Raw genomic sequence first — 19,095 nt, 5'->3', positions numbered from 1 at the left:
AATCTGATAGCTTTCTTTGATAGGATAATGAGTCTTGTGGATAAGGGAGAAGCGGTGGATGTGGTATACCTAGGCTTTAGTAAGGCATTTGATATGGTCTCACATGATATTCTTATATATAAACTAGGCAAATACAACTTAGATGGGGCTACTATAAGGTGGGGTGCATAACTGGCTGGATAACCATACTTAGAGAGTAGTTATTAATGGTTCCCAATCCTGCTGGAAAGGTACAACAAGTGGGGTTCCGCAGGGGTCTGTTTTGGGACCGGCTCTGTTCAATATCTTCATCAACGACTTAGATATTGGCATAGAAAGTACACTTATTACATTTGCAGATGATACCAAACTGGGAGGGATTGCAACTGCTTTGGAGGATAGGGTCATAATTCAAAATGATCTGGACAAATTGGATAAATGGTCTGAGGTAAACAGGATGAAGTTTAACAAAGACAAATGCAAAGTGCTCCACTTAGGAAGGAACAATCAGTTTCACACATACAAAATGGGAAGAGACTGTCTAGGAAGGAGTACAGCAGAAAGGGATCTAGGGGTTATAGTGGACCACAAGCTAAATATGAGTCAACAGTGTGATGCTGTTGCAAAAAAAGCAAACGTGAATTTTTGATGCATTAACAGGTGTGTTGTGAGCAAGACATGAGAAGTCATTCTTCTGCTCTACTCTGCGCTGGTTAGGCCTCAACTGGAGTACTGTGCCCCATTCTGGGCACTGCATTTCAAGAAAGATGTGGAGAAATTGGAGAGGGTCCAGAGAAGAGCAACAAGATTGATTAAAGGCTTGAGAACATGACCTATGAAGGAAGGCTGAAAGAATTGGGTTTGTTTAGTTTGGAAAAGAAAAGACTGAGAGGGGCCATGATAGCAGTTTTAGGTATCTAAAAGGGTGTCAGAGGAGGGAGAAAAGTTGTTCACTGTAGCCTCTAAGGATAGAAGAAGAAGCAATGGGCTTAAACTGCAGCAAGGGAAGTTTAGGTTGGACATTAGGAAAAAGTTCCTAACTGTCAGGGTGGTTAAACACTGGAATAAATTGCCTAGAGAGGTTGTGGAATCTCCATCTCTGGAGATATTTAAGAGTAGTTTAGATAAATGTCTGTTTAGGATGGTCTAAACAGTATTTGGTCCTGCCATGAGGGCAGGGGACTGGACTCGATGACCTCTTGAGGTCCCTTCCAGTCTTAGAATCTATGAATTATTAATTTAACTTCAAAAAGGGGAACTACATAAAAATGAGGAAGCTACTTGAAGGTAACATAAAAGGAACACTCACAAGAGTGAAATGCCTAAAAACTTCATGGAAACTTTAAAAACACCATAAAAGAGGCTCAAACTAAATGTATACCCCAAATAATTTTTAAGAGGATCAAAAACAAAAAACAAAAAACCCACCATTGGCTAAACAACGGAGTAAAAGAAACAATTAGAAGCAAAAAGACATCACTTAAAAATTGTAACTCAAATACTACTGAGGAAAATAGAAAGGAGCATAAACTCTGGCAAGTCAAGTGTAAAAGTAGAGGTAGGCAGGCCAAAAAATAAATTGAAGGGCAACAAGCAAAACACACAAAAACTAACAGCAAATTGTTTTTACATACATCAGTAGCAGGAAGCTTGCCAATCAATCAGTGGGGCCACACACTCAAAGAAGACAAGGTCATTGCGGAGATGCTAAATGAATTCTTTGTATCGGTTTTCACCGCAGAGGATGTGAGGGAGATCCCCATGCCTAAGCCATTCTTTTTAGGTTGAATATCTGAAGAATTATCCCAGATTGAGGTATCAAATTGATAAATTAAACAGTAGTATGTCACCAGGAACAGATGGTATTCATCCAAAAGTTCTGAGGGAATTCAAATATGAAATTGCAGAACTAATAAGCGTGGTATATAACCTATCACTTAAATCAGCTTCTGTGTTTTTAGTATGTATGTTTACATATAAAGTAAAAAAACGCAAACTATGTAAATGTAGTGTTTCTAAGATTGCAAAGTCAAGCACTCAAAAGCGGGAGATGCCAGAATTTAAGTTAAAAGATAGATAGTGGTTAGTGAATGAGGCAGTGGTTAAAAATCAAATACCGAACAACATTTAGTATATGTGTGGCTGATCCCTTATTTACTTCATGCCATCCAAACACTGCACTAAATTTGGCAGTCATCACAATAATGTAGACTAATCTTAAGTGTACTTATAATTGTACATTGTTGTCTTAATACAATTTCTAAAATGTGGCTATATGGGACTCTATCAAGTGATTCTTTTATTCTCTTTTCCTAAAGGCACTAAAAAGTAGAAATGACAACACATGGTCCCCAATGTATCATGGATATTTATATTTAGAAGTTGCATAAAGTGTGCGCCCTCTGGGCATACTTGCCAAATTTACTAATTAACAAATTAAGAGGAATGCCTAACAACCATTGGAAAAGTTGTGTCTCAAAGTCTGTATTTACTGCAGCATCAAGACTTCTGTGATCACTCCTTATTTGGACAACTGTGCAAATTCTTTCTCCCAGCATAATTTTTGCCAAGTTTTAGACTATTCCTTTTGTACAGTAGAGCATAACATTTTGAAACAACTGTTTAAAGATATTGTTCTCATGAATATTTCAGTGCCAAACGCAACAGGTAACTTCTCTTCTTGCAGTGTGAGATCAAATATGATTTAATTTGTATCAAACAAACAATTTTGCCCAAGTGTATAAAATCAATTTGTGTTAGAATGGTTATTTTTCCAGTGAGTCAGAGCCATTTTACTTCAGCATGCAGCCAATTTGCATATTGTGTGAATAGAGAATTAAAAATAAACCCTATGTTTTTTCAGTAGTTGTCAGTCATAATGACAACCACCTACATATTGAATGTTTCCTTAGTTCTGTGCTATGAGGTTATAATTACAGGGAATGATAGATTTTGATTGATTAGAAAGACAGATCTTATATGTCATGAGATTAGGAAGAGTGCTCAAAGGCATTGTTAGACTGTGTCTACACTAGACATTTTTGTTCTTAAAATTTGCCACAGTTAGTACCTCTGTACAGCTCCAGGAGTGGTAGCACTAGAATGGACTGTCCACCAGCACTTTAACCACTATATTGTCTAACCCTGCTCAGAATAGGTGTAGATTATACAAATACGTGTGGCCACCAGCAGCTGGTGTACACTTGTGATCCCACTCTTGGTACCACTGATAGAAGCAATGGTGTGAAATTTTGAGAGAAAAAAAATCTAGTGTAGACACAGCATCACTGCGCTACTCTCTTTGCTGCCATCTGAAGTCTGTGACCCTGATTTGATTTACACCAGGGTGAAATCAGAGTCTACTCACTGAAGTTGTAGTGGAGTAAAACCAGTGTAACTGAGACAATAATCAGGCTTTTTTTTTCCCATTATGTATCCAGGCTAATTATGGATGCTCATATACATTTTGTTTTGGAATAGGTAGTAAAGTTACTTTGTGAATTCACTGCAATTAAACCGGTCTTTTTGCCTTCCCCTGCAAAGCCGGCTGTAACAAAGATTTTGGGGTGAAGTACATTAGCCACAACATTTCAAACAAAGAAAATATCTTGGACAAGAACTGTAATATTCAAGTCCTTTGTGTCGGCCAGGAGTCTTTGTGCATGAATCCACTGTCAACTGTGGGTTTGTTGTTAGGAAAACCGCATTTCTTCCCCATCCCTTAGTGTGAGAGAATGGCAGTGATTCTTTCTCGTATCAAAAAAGGGTATTTTGATTATTCTAAAGTGTGCTGTCATGACTGAAACCCATGTTTTCGGTCACTTTCTCAAAAATGTTCCTTTTCTGACTGACATTAATACACTTATTCTCAGTCCAAAGTGTAATTATTTTTTGAATGGCCTAAGAAATTCCACTGAGCTGTATTAATTATCCAAGTATGAAAACAAATACTATATAAATATACTAAATAATTCTAAATTATTTCAAATGCAGTTTTTCCTACTCAACCCACTTTTTAATAGAGCTTCAAATTTGGCATGTACATAGTTCTCAGTGAGGAATCTGTGCTTTGTTGTATTTTTTTTTAAATAACAAATAATGAAGTGACTAAAAAGGTTGTTAAAATGGCATAATGTGCATGTTTAGTACAACATTTTCCTTAAGGAAATGTGTCTAATTTAAATCAAATGTATCATATTTGTAATGCTGCTGGTATTGTAGTATAGAGTATTAGGATGCCCCAACTACAGCATTCCATATAGCACATGTGCACACATTGCAATAGAAAGCTGCATCTGGTTGTGTTTTATATGTATGTAAACACAAACTACTTTAGAAAAAAACTAGTAGCAGAGCACTTAAAAGTAGGAGCCATCAGAATTAAGGTTTGCCTGTATATATGTATTATGACAGTCCTAATTACACAATCACATACAATTGTTCCTACAAGGCCCATGCTGCTTTTAGTGCAAAGTAAGCTGTCCTGGGATAAGAGGGAAGGTCTTCTCATGGGTCAGTAACTGGTTAAAAGATAGGACACACAGGGTCAATTTTCAGAATGCAGAGTGGTAAATAGTAGTGTCACCCAGGGGTCTGTGCTGTGATCAGTACTGTTTAACAGTCATAAATGATCTGGAAAAAAGGATAAACAGTAAGATGGAACAATTTGCAAATTATACAAAACTAGTCAAGATAGTTACATCCAAAGCGGACTGCAAAGAGTTATACAAAGGAATCTCTCAAAACTAGGTGACTGGGCAGCAAAATGGCAGATGACATTCAGTGTTGATAAATGCAAAGTAATGCACACTGGAAAACATAATCCCAACTATATATATAAAATGCGGGGGTCTAAGTGTACTGCAACTGCTCAAGAAAGAGCTTGGAATCATCGTGAATAGTTCTCTGAAAACATCTGCTCAATGTGCAGCAGCAGTCGAAAAAGCTAACAATGTTGGGAATCATTAGAAAAGGCATAGATAATAAGACAGAAAATAACATAGTATGCTCACATCTTGAAAACTGCATGCAGATCTGGTCTCTCCATCCCAAAGAAAAGATATATTGGAATTGGAAAAGATACAGAAAAGGGCAACAAAAATGATTTGGGATATGAACAGCTTCCATACGAGGAGAGATTAATAAGACTTGGACTTTGCATTTGGAAAAGAGACAACTAAGGGGGGAGATGATATAGGTCTATAAAATCATGACTGGTGTGGAGAAAGTAAATAAGGAAGTGTTATTTAATCCTTGACCACAAGAACTAGGGGTCACCAAATCAAATTAATAGGCAGCAGGTTTAAAACAAACAAAAAGAAGTATTTCTTCACACAACACACAGTCAACCAGTGGAACTGTTTGCCAGAGGATGTTGAAGGCCAAGACTTTAACAGGGTTAAAAAAGAAACTAGATGAGTTCATGGAGGATAGGTCCATCACTGGCTATTAGCGAGGATGGTCGGATGCAAATCCTTGCTCTGAAGTATCTCTAGCCTCTGATTGCCAGAAGCTGGAATGGGTGATGGGATGGATCACTTGATGATTATCTATTCTGTTCATTCCCTCGGAAGCATCTGGCAGTGGCCACTGTCAAAGGTTGGATACTGGGCTAGATGGACCATTGATCTGTTCCAATATGGCTGTTCTTTTGTTCTTATCCAGTGCTGCACTGAATATGGATATTTTAATGAGCTTTTCTGTTGTGCTTATCACAGTAGTCCTGAATGCTCACAAGCATGAATTAATTAATCTTTACAACACCTCGTTTGAAGGAGGGAGAAATATTATTACCCCCACTTCACAAATGGTTGGTGTCAGAATCAGCATTGGAATTAAGTTCTCATTTGCATCCTGTGCCTAGTTGTATAGAATATGGTGCCTCCAGGCAATTCTTTTAATCTTTGTTTCCATGTTCCTATTTTTAATATGGGAATTATCATACATAATTACCTACCTCGCAGCTGGTACCAATACCCTTGCTTTATGCAAAACCAGTGCCCAGAGTGTTGACATTCTTTCATTTGTTGAATTGGGGTGGCATATGTGAAAGTCAATTAAAAACAAATGTGTGGATCAGTTGTCAGAGCAATGATACTATGTGTGTGAGCTCATTCTCTGGGTCAGCTATTGAGGAGGAAACTTGGACAGGGAGAAGAAACATCAGTACTGCATCAGCAACTAGCTGGATGCCACACTGAATGTGCATGTGCAGTTTGCAGAAATCTCTTTGTGTGATCTGTTGCATGAACTGAAGAATATGATAAAGTTGCTGAATTTAAAATATCTTCTGAATCTTGGAGAGAATAAACAGGTTAAATTCCAAAGCATCTATCTAAAGGAAATTGTCTACATAGACATTCTGGGCAAGATATTTAGAAATTAGAGGTCTTCAGTGTATTTAAACTGTGAAAGCCAAGTTTCATCTGTACATTTCTATATTTCTACTTGAGAGTTGATTTAATTGAATGTATCCTTTGATACTTCTGACTCCATATGTCAGTGGTAAAGTAAAATATTTGTTGTTGTAGTCTCCAAAGCATAATTCAGACTGTCACTTTATTAGTCTGCTACATTTCTTTATAAACCTACTTATTCCATTAAAGCAGTGTTGTATCCAGTGTGTGAAATCCTACTAATCCTACTCACTGACTGCACTAATTAAGTCCAGGGTTTATCTATTCAAATGAAGCATTGCACACATTTAGGTTTGCTTCTGTCCTCACATTATCTAGGCATCATATGATTTATCTTTTCATAATGGTTCACAGTGGTTTGGAAAGCCAGGAGATAGAAAAATCACTCTCAGAGCCAAGAGGGCACAGACACAAGACAAAGAACAAAGAACTGACACCCAAAACTTCCCTCCACCCAGATTTGAAAAAGTCTTGTTTCCTGATTGGTCCTCTGGTCAGGTGTTTCAGGTTACTCCTTTCCAGGTGAAAGAGACATTAACCCTTAGCTATCTGTTTATGACACATGTATTCCCATAAGTTGGCTCCAAACACTAAAACAGCTAAGGAATATTTTGTTGGTGGTATAGACCTCGTTTTCTAACTTGTATACTGTATGTGATCACTAAGGGCAAAACTATATCCTCAGATATTCATGTACAACTCAGCTTGACGTGCATAGAAGCTATATGCAAGTCTCTGAGGTTAGAATGTGACCCTTGCAGCTGAGAGGCCACAGGTGTAGAAAAAGGGAGACAAGACAGTTGTGCAGGAATTCAGAGAAATTAAGGTTGTCATTTAAATTAAGGGAAAAAATCAGGGTATCTGTTAGGTCCAAACAGACAGAAGCAGTGATGTAAGCCTGAACAGGTTGAGGAGAAGGTAATTTTAACAGGAATATTCTCTCATTCCCATGAGGCAGGATTTTAAAAATTACCACCACCGAAGCCATGAGAGTGGATCAGCTTTTGCCTTAGGGATGGTGTGGAGGAAGGAAGGGCCAAAAATAGAACCTTTGGGGCTATCAATAGAGGGGAGAAGACCACATTGGACAGTATTTCTGTAGATGTCTATAGAAAGGGAAGGTTGCACATAGAGCCTTCCTGTAGATCAGCAGTTCCCAAACTTTATTAATTCACAATTTAAGAAGGGGACACACAATGTGATGAAGTGAATTGATGGAACATCAGGGTCATGCACCACCAGTGGCACACATACCATAATTTGGGAACCCCTGATAGATGCGTACAGGAAGAAGGGCACTTATTATAGAGAATATAAATCAGGGGTCAGCAACCTTTCAGACATGGTGTGCCGAGTCTTTATTTATTCACTCTAATTTAGGATTTTGCATGCCAGTAATACATTTTTAGATGGTCTCTTTCTGTAAGTCTATAATATATAACTAAACTATTGTTGTTTGTAAAGTAAAAAAGGTGTTTAAAATGTTTAAGAAGCTTCATTTAAAATTAATTTAAAATACAGAGCCTCCTGGACAGGTGGCTGTCCAAAACCAATGCAGGTTCAAGTAAGTTTTTGATCCAGTGAGGAAAATCAAAATGTGACAGATTGAAAGTTCAAAACCAAGTGGCCGTTTATTGATGGGGGATAAGTTGCAACTTGGGCTGGGGAGGAGCGCTTTTACCAACTAACAATACTATTAGAACGAGAATCTACACACAACTTGAAACAATCTATTTACATCCAACAACAAGAATCCAAACAATCTATAATTAACTGCTTACTAAAATCCAGAACAGATACACAAAAACTAAATAAACTGTGCGCACATTAACCAAATACTGTAAAATATAACAATTAACCACAATAGCAATTAATACAACAATTTAACTCTCATATACTATATACATAACTTTACACCAGACAACAATTTACACAGTTCTATACCAAATAAGGGAGGGAAAAAGAGAAGAGGCTAAGCAAACAGATTATTCACAGAAATTAGAATACAAATACCACGCTCCAGGCACAGCTGACCAGCAGTACAGACACCAAGGGCATGACGAATTGACGGGAAACACGGCACAACACGAGCCGGCAAAATACGCAGGAGACCCTTCTAGCTGGAAGGAGGATCCAAGTCTTTCAGCTAACATGTGGATACTCCTCCAGATCTTGGTGCGAGACATGGTTTTATTCGAAAACCCTCTTACTCGTGTCAGCATCTGATTGGTCCCTAGCTCCTTCGCCTTCCAGATTCCGAGCTGGAGCCCTCCACGTAAACAGGATCTGCACACAGCACACTACCCTTATGCACACAACACACTGGTATTTTTGCACAAGGCACTAGCCTGACCCCTAGGTGACCAGGCAAAAAGGGCGGGAAAATGCACACGGCACTGTAATGTTGCATACCACACTACGGTGTTACACATGATACCAATGTGACCTTTTGACCAACAATTGACCATACAGACGCCATGTTTGAGCATAGGCTTAGGGCTGCGACAGTGGCCAGGACCCAGGCAGCATGAGTGCCACTGAAAATGAGCTCTCGTGCCACCTTCGGCATGCGTGCCATAGGTTGCCTACCCCGATATAAATTAATAAAAGGAAAGGAAAACTCAATTTAGCTGTGGCTTCTGTGTATGTTGGATGTAGAATCACAGAAGTACAAGACTGGGAGGTGTCATAACCTATTCCCAGATTTGGACCTTAGCGTCCAAAATATGGGGGTTAGCATGAAAACCTCCAAGCTTAGTTACCAGCTTGGACTGGGTAAAGCTGCCACCACCCAAAAAATTAGAGTGTTTTGGGGCACTCTGGTCCCCCCAAAAACCTTCCCTGGGGACCCCAAGACCCAAATTCCTTGAGTCTCACAACAAAGGGGAATAAACCATTTCCCTTCCCTTCTCCCTTCCAGGTGTTCCCTCCCTGGGTTCCTGGAGAGATACACAGAAGCAAGCTCCGTGAATCTAAACAGAGGGATTCCACCCTCTCTATTTCCAGTCCTGGAAAACACAAGTACTTCCCTCTTCACCCAGAGGGTATGCAAAGTCAGGCTAGTAAATCTAACACACAGAGATTTTCTTTTCCCCCTGACTTCTTTCTCCCACCAATTCCCTGGTGAGCTACAGACTCAATTCCCTGGAGTCCCCCACTAAAGAAAAACTCCAACAGGTCTTAAAAAAGAAAGCTTTATATAAAAAGAAAAAATACATAAAAATGGTCTCTCTGTATTAAGGTGACAAATACAGGGTCAATTGCTTAAAAGAATATTGAATAAACAGCCTTATTCAAAAAGAATACAATTCAAAGCACTCCAGCAACTACACACATGTAAATACAAAAAAAACAAACTTATCTTTGTACTTACAACTTGGAAACAGAAGATTAGAAAAGCAGGAGACAGAAATCCTCTCATAGCCGAGAGAGAGAGTACAGGCAGAACACTAGAACAAAGAACTCAGACACAAACTTCCCTCCCCAGATTTGAAAAAGTTTTTTTTCCCGATTGGTCCTCTGGTCAGGTGTTTCAGGTTACTCCTTTCCAGGTAAAAGAACATTAACCCTTAGCTATCTGTTTATGACAGGAGGGGCCTCTTGAGGTCATCTAGTCCAGTCTTCTGCATTCAAGGCAGGACTAAGTATTATCTAGACCATCCCTGACAGGTGTTTGTCTTGATATGTACAATACTTTAAAAAAGTTAAATATTCATATTTTCTGAAGTTACAGTATATGTAGTTAACATGGTGGGGCCCACTTGCCTCTCTTGAATGTCCTCGATTGAATATGTGCATACACCTGCTTTTTCTTCAGCTTTGCACTGCTCACAGTGCCTCCGGTTGGCTAATCCCCTTGTCTGGTGGATCTTCAGTGATTCAGCCCTTCAGCCAAATCACAATTTATATACTAATAAAACAAACCCCTTCCAGGGTACAAGTCCAACAGGGCCTATCCCAGTACCCTGGTTATAGTCCCTCATGGGCTTGCTTCCCAAATGGTCTCTCAGCTCCTGCTGGGCTCTCTCTCATCTTGTCCCTTTTCTAGTATGGAGCAGTGCCCCCAGGGCTTCCTCCCTGGGGGGCTCTTCACCAGTTATCCCAGCTCTTCAGCTGAGACCCTCTTTACAATTCAGTTCACTCACTTTCCAGGGGATATCAAAAATTCCCACAAATGCTGACCTTCTTCTGGGTCTTTAGCTCCTTCTCTGGATTACATACCTTCTCAGTGCTTAAGCCACTTCCCTAGTGGGGGCAGGGGGCAGGCCCATCGACTACTCCGGGTCCCAACTAAGGGATCCTATAAGTAGCAGCTGACTGCTGCCTCCCTTTACTGAGGCCGCTTCCCCACAGCCCCAGTACTTTCATCTTCACCCTTATCTCAGGGCTGAAGTCTTTCTTGAGTCCCTTCAGGCAGCCAAGAGCACCTTCCTTGCTCCCCGGGTCCCCTGGTCAACGCAATTGCTCTGTCAATTCCTGCAGCCTGCCAGGAACACCTTCCTGCTTCCCTGGCTCTAGCCAGCAACTGAATGTGGGCTGTCCAGTAGCTCCTTTTTATATATGAGCCTGCTGGACTCTGATTGGCTGCTTCCCTGTAGCTGTTCTAGGCAGCCTGGAGGACTCACTTCTACTGCTTTTTCCTGGGGCGGGGTGTGGTAGGATCAGGAGGCCTCTCACAAGGGACCTCTGTGCCTAGTATTCCCCTTTGCAAGTTATGATCTATCATCAGTGTGCTTCATAGATACTAATTATATGTAACTAATATTATGTAACTTTATGTGTATAGCTTCACATACTAATACACAAGATATGGCTATTGTATAAATAAATGGGGAATTTCAATATTGAAACATACTAGTTCAGGTGCTACTTATAGAAGTCAAATAAATACTATATTGTGACAAATATATCTACCATTGTGTGACAGGATGGGGGGAGGTCCCCATCCAGTGCAGCGTGAATGCACACCAGCATTTAAGCTGTCTTCTATCTCAAGACTGTGAGGCCTAGTGTATAAAGTCAATAGGCTCGCCCTGGTCAGCAGGGCAGGGAGGCCTAGTGGGGGTTGGGCTGCCTCCCAGTGGTGGGTGGCAGCCTGGGTAGGGGGACCTGAGCCCTCCCTGCTCTACCAGGTCCCAGCCCAGGACCCTGGTAGTGGCAAGTGGACTCGCCACTTAGTCAGTGGGGATCCGCCCAAAACATACTGACTGCTGTAAGGACAATGGCTAGTCCCTCCCTGGGCTACTTCCTACCATGACTCCTGCAGTTCCTTACTGTAGACATCTTGGGGGTCTCTGGTTTCCTTGGGTTGTGCTGCTCCTGGGGGCTCTGACCTCCAAATGGCATCCCACTTGGTGTCTGCCTGGGTATCAGCACCTCTGGCTCCCACAGTCTGGGACTTCAGCAGCTCCTAGGCTGGAGTGTGCAGCATGTGTCCTTCCTCTCCAGTGGTCAGCCCAGACTGAGCTGGGGGGCTACTCCCCTTTATACTAGTGCTACACCTTGAGCATGCCCAGTAAAAAGTGGGAGCATGGCTTCCTCAGCTCACAGTTTGGAGTTAACACTTCCCCATCCAGTGCAGGGTGAGTGCACGCCATCACACATTGGTTAGCAAAACAACAATTAATGTATTTTATGCGGCTGAAGGGGATGACAAGTAATATATGGGTATCACACCAGATATCAAGTAATCTTGCATTATTAAGTGAAGGGACCGTTTTGGAAAGGAATGTTACAGGGCACTGCATAAGGAAAGTGAGCAACAGCAGAATTAAAACTGCAGGTGTGTCTGTGCTCTGAACACAATAAAAGGAAAGAAGTGGAACTAAATGTTGAAATACTGACTAAAAATCTCACTATTTTTCTGATAAATTGACAGATTATTGTAACATGAAAATTTTATGTATTTCAGGTGTGCTATCATCATCTGAGCGGTGTCCAGTGCAATATATAAGGGCTTGGCAACACTGGAGAGTTGCAGCGCTGGTAGTGGGTTTACAGCGCTGCAACTTAGTAACTGTCCACACCTGCACGGCACATCCAGCGCTGCAACTCCCTGGCTGCAGCGCTGGCTGTACACCTGGTCTGCTTGGGGTATAACGATTGCAGGGCTGGTGATGCAGCGCTGCTCGTCAAGTGTGGCCACGAAAAGCGCTGTAATTGGCCTCCAAGGTATTAGGACGTATCCCAGAATACCTGTTCAGCCACTCTGCTCATCAGTTCGCACTCTACTGCCCTGGCCTCACATGACCCGCCCTTTAAATGCCCCGGGAATTTTAAAAATCCCCTTCCTGTTTGCTCAGCCAGGTGTGGACTGCAATCAATCAGTGACCATGCCTCCACGCTCCAAACGAGCCCCAGCATGGAGCAATGGCGAGTTGCTGGACCTCATCAGTGTTTGGGGGAGGAAGCTGTGCAGTCACAGCTGCGCTCCAGCCCTAGGAATTACGATACGTATGGGCAGATATAAAAGGCCATGATGGAAAGGGGCCATGACCGGGACGCGGTGCAGTGCAGGGTTAAAGTGAAGGAGCTGCGGAGTGCCTATTGCAAAGCCTGCGAGGGAAACCGCCGCTCAGGTACTGCCCCCACGACCTGCCGTTTGTACAAGGAGCTGGATGTGATACTTGGGGGTGACCCCACTGCCAGTCTGAGGACCACGATGGACAGTTCAGAGCAGGGAGAGGAGAGGAGAGGGAGGTGGGGGGGAGGAAACCGAGAGTGAGGTTACTGGGGTAGGGGTAGACATCCCAGAGTCCCAGGAGGCATATAGCCAGGAGCTCTTCTCAAGCCAGGAGGAAGCTAGCCAGTCGCAGCAGCTGGAACTTGTTGGTGAAGAAGAAGCAGAGGAGCGGGTTCCCGGTAAGCAGCTTTTATTTTCAGGATGGAAATATTTAGGGAGAGGAGTGGGGGTTATGGCTGTATGCATGCATGCCTAGATGTGGAATAGCCCATTGATGTGGTCTATCACGTCACGGTAATCGGCCTCGGTAATCTCTTCAAAAGTTTCTGCCAGAGTGTGGGCAATGTGCTTGCGCAAGTTTATAGGGAGAGCCACTGTGGTCCTTGTCCCAGTCAGGCTAACGTGTCTGCGCCACTGTGCTGCGAGGAGGGGGGGGGACAATTGCTGCACATAGGCAAGCTGCATAGGGGCCAGGGCGGAATCCGCATTGCTGTAAAAGACTCTCCCTTGCTTCCCAGGTAACCCGCAGCAGTGAGATATCTTCCAGGATTAACTCCTGTTGAAAATGTAGGGATAGTGTTCAGTGCAGGTCCCCCCGCAGCACTCTGCTTTCCCCGACACACAGAAACCCCAGTACAGCCCTGAACCAATCAGTTCCCCTTCCCAGGTGAGCAGCAGCAGCAAGATGGCTTCCAGGATTAATTAACTCCTGCACTCATTACCCCTTACTCACCATGTCTTCACTGCTGTGGGCTCTCTGTGCTGTGTTTGGTATGTGGAAATTATGCTAAAGTGAGACTGTGAACTCCTTCACTGTGATTATACACAATGCTGCCTTTCTGTTAAATGTTTCAATTTTTGTCTTTTTTCTAATAACAGTGTCCTTGACTGCTGCTAGAAATGGACTGGCCTTATCACAGACTGCTGAAAAGCTACAAAACCTGAGGAAAAAGCCACGAAAAATCAAAGAAGATATGGCGAAAGCAGTTATGAATCAGTCTGCCAGAGAGAGAAAGAAGCTGCAGGACTGGAGAGAGAAAATGCAGCACTGGAGGGAAAGAGAAAGCAGGAGAAAGGAATTGGCTAAGAAGAAAAGCACAAAGCAGCTGATAAGCCTTCTGGTGCGCCAAACAGACTGTATCCAGTCACTCGTAGCCATGCAGGCAGAGCACTACCATGCTGCCCCCCCCCAATCACAAAGCTGTCTCCCTTGTGCCCCAATGTCAGCTCAAAACCCACTTCTCCAGCATCCAGGTTCTTACCACCACCAGTTGCCCCCAACACCTGTACGTTCACCCACCAGCCTTGAGAACTACGGCCCTTACCCTATGCACTCAACCCCCATCACCATGCAGCATTTTCATCCTAAAGTGCAGCAGTCATTGCACAGCACTCCAGGCAGGACATATTCAAACCTCTGACTGTACAGTTCACCACCCTACCCCCCTGCCCTTTTACTTACTTTCTTTTCAATAAATGATTTCTTGGCTTTTAAAACAGTTTTTATTATTGCAGAAAGTGAAAGATACCGTACCCCGAGGAAAAAACAGGCACTGCAAATCATTGTAACCATTGCACTTCACTCCCGTGCAAGGCACCAAACATTACTGTTGGCTTTCAGCCTCAAATTCCTCCCTCAAGGCATCCCTAATCCTTGTAGCCCTGTGCTGGGCCTCTCTAGTAGCCCTGCTCTCTGGCTGTGCAAATTCAGCCTCCAGGTGTTGAACCTCAGAGGTCCATTCCTGACTGAATGTTTCACCCTTCCCTTCACAAATATTATGGAGGGTACAGCACGCGGATATAACCACAGGGATGCTGCTTTCTCCCAAGTCTAGCTTCCCATACAGAGATTGCCAGCGCCCCTTTAAACGGCCAAAAGCACACTCCACAGTCATTCGGCACCGGCTCAGCCTGTAGTTGAACCGGTCCTTGCTCCTGTCAAGCTTCCCTGTGTATGGTTTCATGAGCCAAGGCATTAACGGGTAAGCGGGGTCTCCAAGGATCACAATGGGCATTTCAACGTCCCCTACTGTGATCTTCCGGTCTGGGAAAAAAGTCCCTGCCTGCAGCTTCCTGAAAAGGCCACTGTTCCGAAAGGTGCGTGCATCATGCACCTTTCCAGGGCAGCCTGTGTAAATGTCAATGAAACGCCCACGGTGATCCACAAGTGCCTGGAGAACCATAGAGAAATACCCCTTCTGATTAATGTACTCGGATGCTAGGTAGGGTGGTGCCAGAATAGGAATATGCGTTCCATCTATCGCCCCTCCACAGTTAGGGAAACCCATTTGTGCAAACCTATCCAGAATGTCCTGCACGTTCCCCAGAGTCACGGTTCTTCTTAGCAGGATGTGATTAATGGCCCTGCAAACTTGCATCAACACAATTCCAACGGTGGACTTTCCCACTCCAAACTGGTTCGCGACCGATTGGTAGCTGTCTGGAGTTGCCAGCTTCCAGATTGCAATAGCCACCCGCTTCTCCAATGGCAGGGCAGCTCTCAATCTCATGTCCTTGCGCTGCAGGGTAGGGGCGAGCTCCTCACACAATCCCATGAAAGTGGCTTTTCTCCTCTGAAAGTTCTGCAGCCACTGCTCGTCATCCTAGACTTCCATGACGATGTGATACCACCACTCAGTGTTTGTTTCCTGAGCCCAAAAGCGGCGTTCCACAGTGCTGAGCATGTCCGTTACTGCCACAACAATTTAGTGTCACACGCGTCAGGCGACTCGATATCATCGTCGGACTCCTCACTGCCTCTTTGGAACTGAAGGAATAGCTCAACTGCCAAACGTGATGTGCTGGCGACACTCATCAGCAAAGTCCTCAGCAGCTCAGGCTCCATTTCCCACAGAAATCGCGCTGCACACAAACCGTTGGGAGACTCATGATGGCGCCAAACGTGGATGGAAAAACAGTGACTGATGGGATGTGAAGCGTTGCACCACAGGGCATTGGGACAGGAAGCGGAATGACCCGCATCCCTTCCGTCCCCTTCTCACAACCCACGGCGCCAAAATGGGATGAGGTGCTCTGTGGGATAGCTACCCATAATGCACCACTCCCAACAGCGCTGCAAATGCTGCAAATGTGGTCACACTGCAGCGCTGCTAGCTGTCAGTGTGGCCACACTGCAGTGCTGTCCCTACACAGCTGTACGAAGACAGCTGTAACTCCCAGCGCTGCACAACTTCAAGTGTAGCCAAGCTCTAAGACTAAATAGAACATTTAAATAATTTATTTGTATTTTTGAGCGTGATACCATAAAATTAGAGCCTAATTTTCATCTTATGGGGTTTTTTGTTATTGTTTTTTTAAATAGGAACAGATGTCTCAGGTATTAGATGCTATGTTTGAAAAGCTGGTTGAAGGAGGGGAGCATGTCATTGATCAAGGTGATGATGGTGATAACTTCTATGTAATTGATAGGTGAGTGATTATATATTATTGTAACACAAGGGATTATGCACAGTTGTATCAATGAAAATATATTTTTGCATATACTTTCAGTTGAATCAGACAGGTGTGTGCATGTATAAAAGAAAATGCAAAGATATTTTATCAGAGTTAAAGAGTAGTTGAACAATAGAGAGGAGTAAGTGAAAAAATCTAGCCTTTTCTCCCCTGTAATAAAATGTTTGCAAGGGAACATGTCACTGGTCCTTTAATGTAATGTTCTGTGACAAAGACCAACTGATTTAATGTAACAAATAAGTGGAAAAGATTTAGCATTCAATATTTGATTGAAATCTTATTACATTCTCAATGCTGTAGGTAAAGGTTCTTGTTCATGAGAAGAAAACTTACATTTTCAAAGACTTGCACAAATTTTATCTACACTTCCCATATGGGTCTAATTCTTCATAGTCAGATTAATAGGTAAAATGATAGATATAATTGCTGAAACAGTGATTTGGGAGCACCCTTTGTGTTGCTGCTGCTGCTGTTGACCTTTGGTTAAATTCTTACGAAGTCATCAATATAGGTCAATGCACTAAACTAATGGTTCTCAAACTTTTTTTTTCGTGGACCACTTGAAAATTTCTGTGGGTCTCGGTGAACCTATTAATGATCTTTCCAAATGTTATTTGTACCGTTAGCTAACTATGGTAAAGTGCTTTGGATAAAAGTCCTATATAAGAAAAACCTAATAAGAATTACATTATTTTGTTCTACAAATAAAAGCACACAAATCATATTTTAATATCAGTAGTCTTACCTTTTTAATGCGATGGATGTACCCTCTCTCCCCCGTCGCAGCAGCACCCGAGATGGGTCTGGGAAGGAGGGAGATCTCTCCCTCTCTCCCCCACTGCAGCAGACCTGAACTGGGTCTGGGAAGGAGGGGGGTCTCTCCCTCTCTCCCCTGCCGCAGCAGCCCCCGAGCCAGGGCTAGGAAGGAGGGGGGTCTTTCCCTTACTACAGCAGCCACAGAGCTGAGGCTGGGAAAGAGGGGCATCTCTCCCAGGCAGCCACAGCTCTGGCGCTGGGGAAAATCACCTCTTTCTCTGGCCGCCGCAGCCCTGCACATCCCAAATTCGCCCCACCCCCTCTTCTCACTCAACTGCCCTCTCTCACCTACTCCTATTCCCCTCCAAGGCCACCACCTCACCTTACATGTGCGACTTCTCCAGGGTCCAGGCACCTAATTAGTAGGGCCATGCCTGTGCAGCTCCACTAATTAGGTGGGTGGCCCTTCATTCTGTTATGTGCGGCCGCCCAGGCATGCAGCTTAGAAGGAACGATCTGCGGACCACCTGAATGGAGCTCGTGGACCACTGATGGTCCACGGACCACAGTTTGAGAACTTCTGCACTAAACTTTTTCTACCTTCTGTCTTCAGTTTCAGGTAGGATACAATGATATAGCCAGGGCTATTAATACTGGCTTCTATAGAGAATCCGCAATGTACTCTGTATATCTCTGAGGAGACTGTGACACAGAGTTTGGATTCTTCATTGGAAGATCCAAGTTTCTCCCATTTTTCTGGGATTATGGTTTAGCCACTTCCTCTTCAGAAGGCTGCAGGGACTCCATTCAGTTCTTCTTCTTCGAGTGATTGCTCATATCCATTCCAGTTAGGTGTACGCGCCGCGCGTGCACATTCGTCGGAAAACTTTTACCCTAGCAACTCAGTGGGCCGGCAGGTCGCCCCCTAGAGTGGCGCCACCATGGCGCTCCATATATACTCCTGCCGGCCCACCTGCTCCTCAGTTCCTTCTTACCGCCCGTGTCGGTCGTTGGAACAGTGGAGCGCGGCTTAGCTGACCTCCACTTCCCTAGCTACTCGTTTTCTCGTATATAATTATGCAGTTATAACCCTTTTATATATATATTTGTATGGTTATACGTGTTTTCTTTGCTAACATGGTTAGTTTAGTTAGCGGGGTTCAGGAAGTAGCCCCTTCCATGAGCCCAGTGCCGGAGCCATGCATGGCTCACCGGGTTTTAAAAGGGGCCCGGCCTGCCAAAAGCCGCGGCCGAAGAGAGATCTACAGGACTCCTGTTTGAAGTGCCTCAGGGAAGCACACTTGACAGATAAGTGCCCCATTTGCAAGGCTTTTAAGCCGAGAACAAAAAGGTGCGGGACTTTCACTTACCCCTCCACCTTGGCGCCGAGCGATGTTCAAGCGGCGGGCAGAAGCGCCTCCTCGGCACCGGACCCCGCCGTTACTACCAAGGCCTTTCGGCACCGACCGTCGCCGGCACCGATGTCGACTCTGCACCGCTCCCTTCTTCCGAGGTCGAGAGAGCCTACGATTCCTGCTGGTGCCTGGAGGCTCCCCGGCACGCGCCGTGGTTGAGCCCCCTGCTCCCGCTGCTTCCGTGCCACCTGCATCGCAGCCAGAGAGCTCGCCTAAGTTGCGTTACCCGGCACCGACACCTGCAGAGGCACCGATGACTTCGGCTCCGTCGATTCCAGTCCCCCAGGACCACGGAATCCGGTGCCTGGCAGCTCCCCGGCTCGCGCCGTGGTAGAGCTTACTGCTCCTGCTGCTTCTGTGCCAACTGCACCAC

The 19,095-nt window shown here is 43.9% G+C and overlaps 1 protein-coding gene across 2 annotated transcripts in view; it reads left to right on the top strand.

The window, feature by feature from the left end:
- Positions 1-19,095, top strand: part of PRKAR2B (protein kinase cAMP-dependent type II regulatory subunit beta) — a 200,006-nt gene that overhangs the window by 164,146 nt on the left and 16,765 nt on the right. For both annotated transcript variants that reach the window (XM_030549404.1, XM_030549458.1), the window contains exon 5: positions 16,400-16,506. In XM_030549404.1, coding sequence (XP_030405264.1) covers positions 16,400-16,506 — 107 coding nt within the window. The remainder of the gene's footprint in view (positions 1-16,399; positions 16,507-19,095) is intronic.

This window comes from Gopherus evgoodei, chromosome 1, assembly GCF_007399415.2.
Source record: "Gopherus evgoodei ecotype Sinaloan lineage chromosome 1, rGopEvg1_v1.p, whole genome shotgun sequence".
NCBI lineage: Eukaryota > Metazoa > Chordata > Testudines > Testudinidae > Gopherus > Gopherus evgoodei.
The sequence above is the reverse complement of the archived record's forward strand: the minus strand, read 5'-3'. Positions and strand labels throughout refer to the sequence as shown.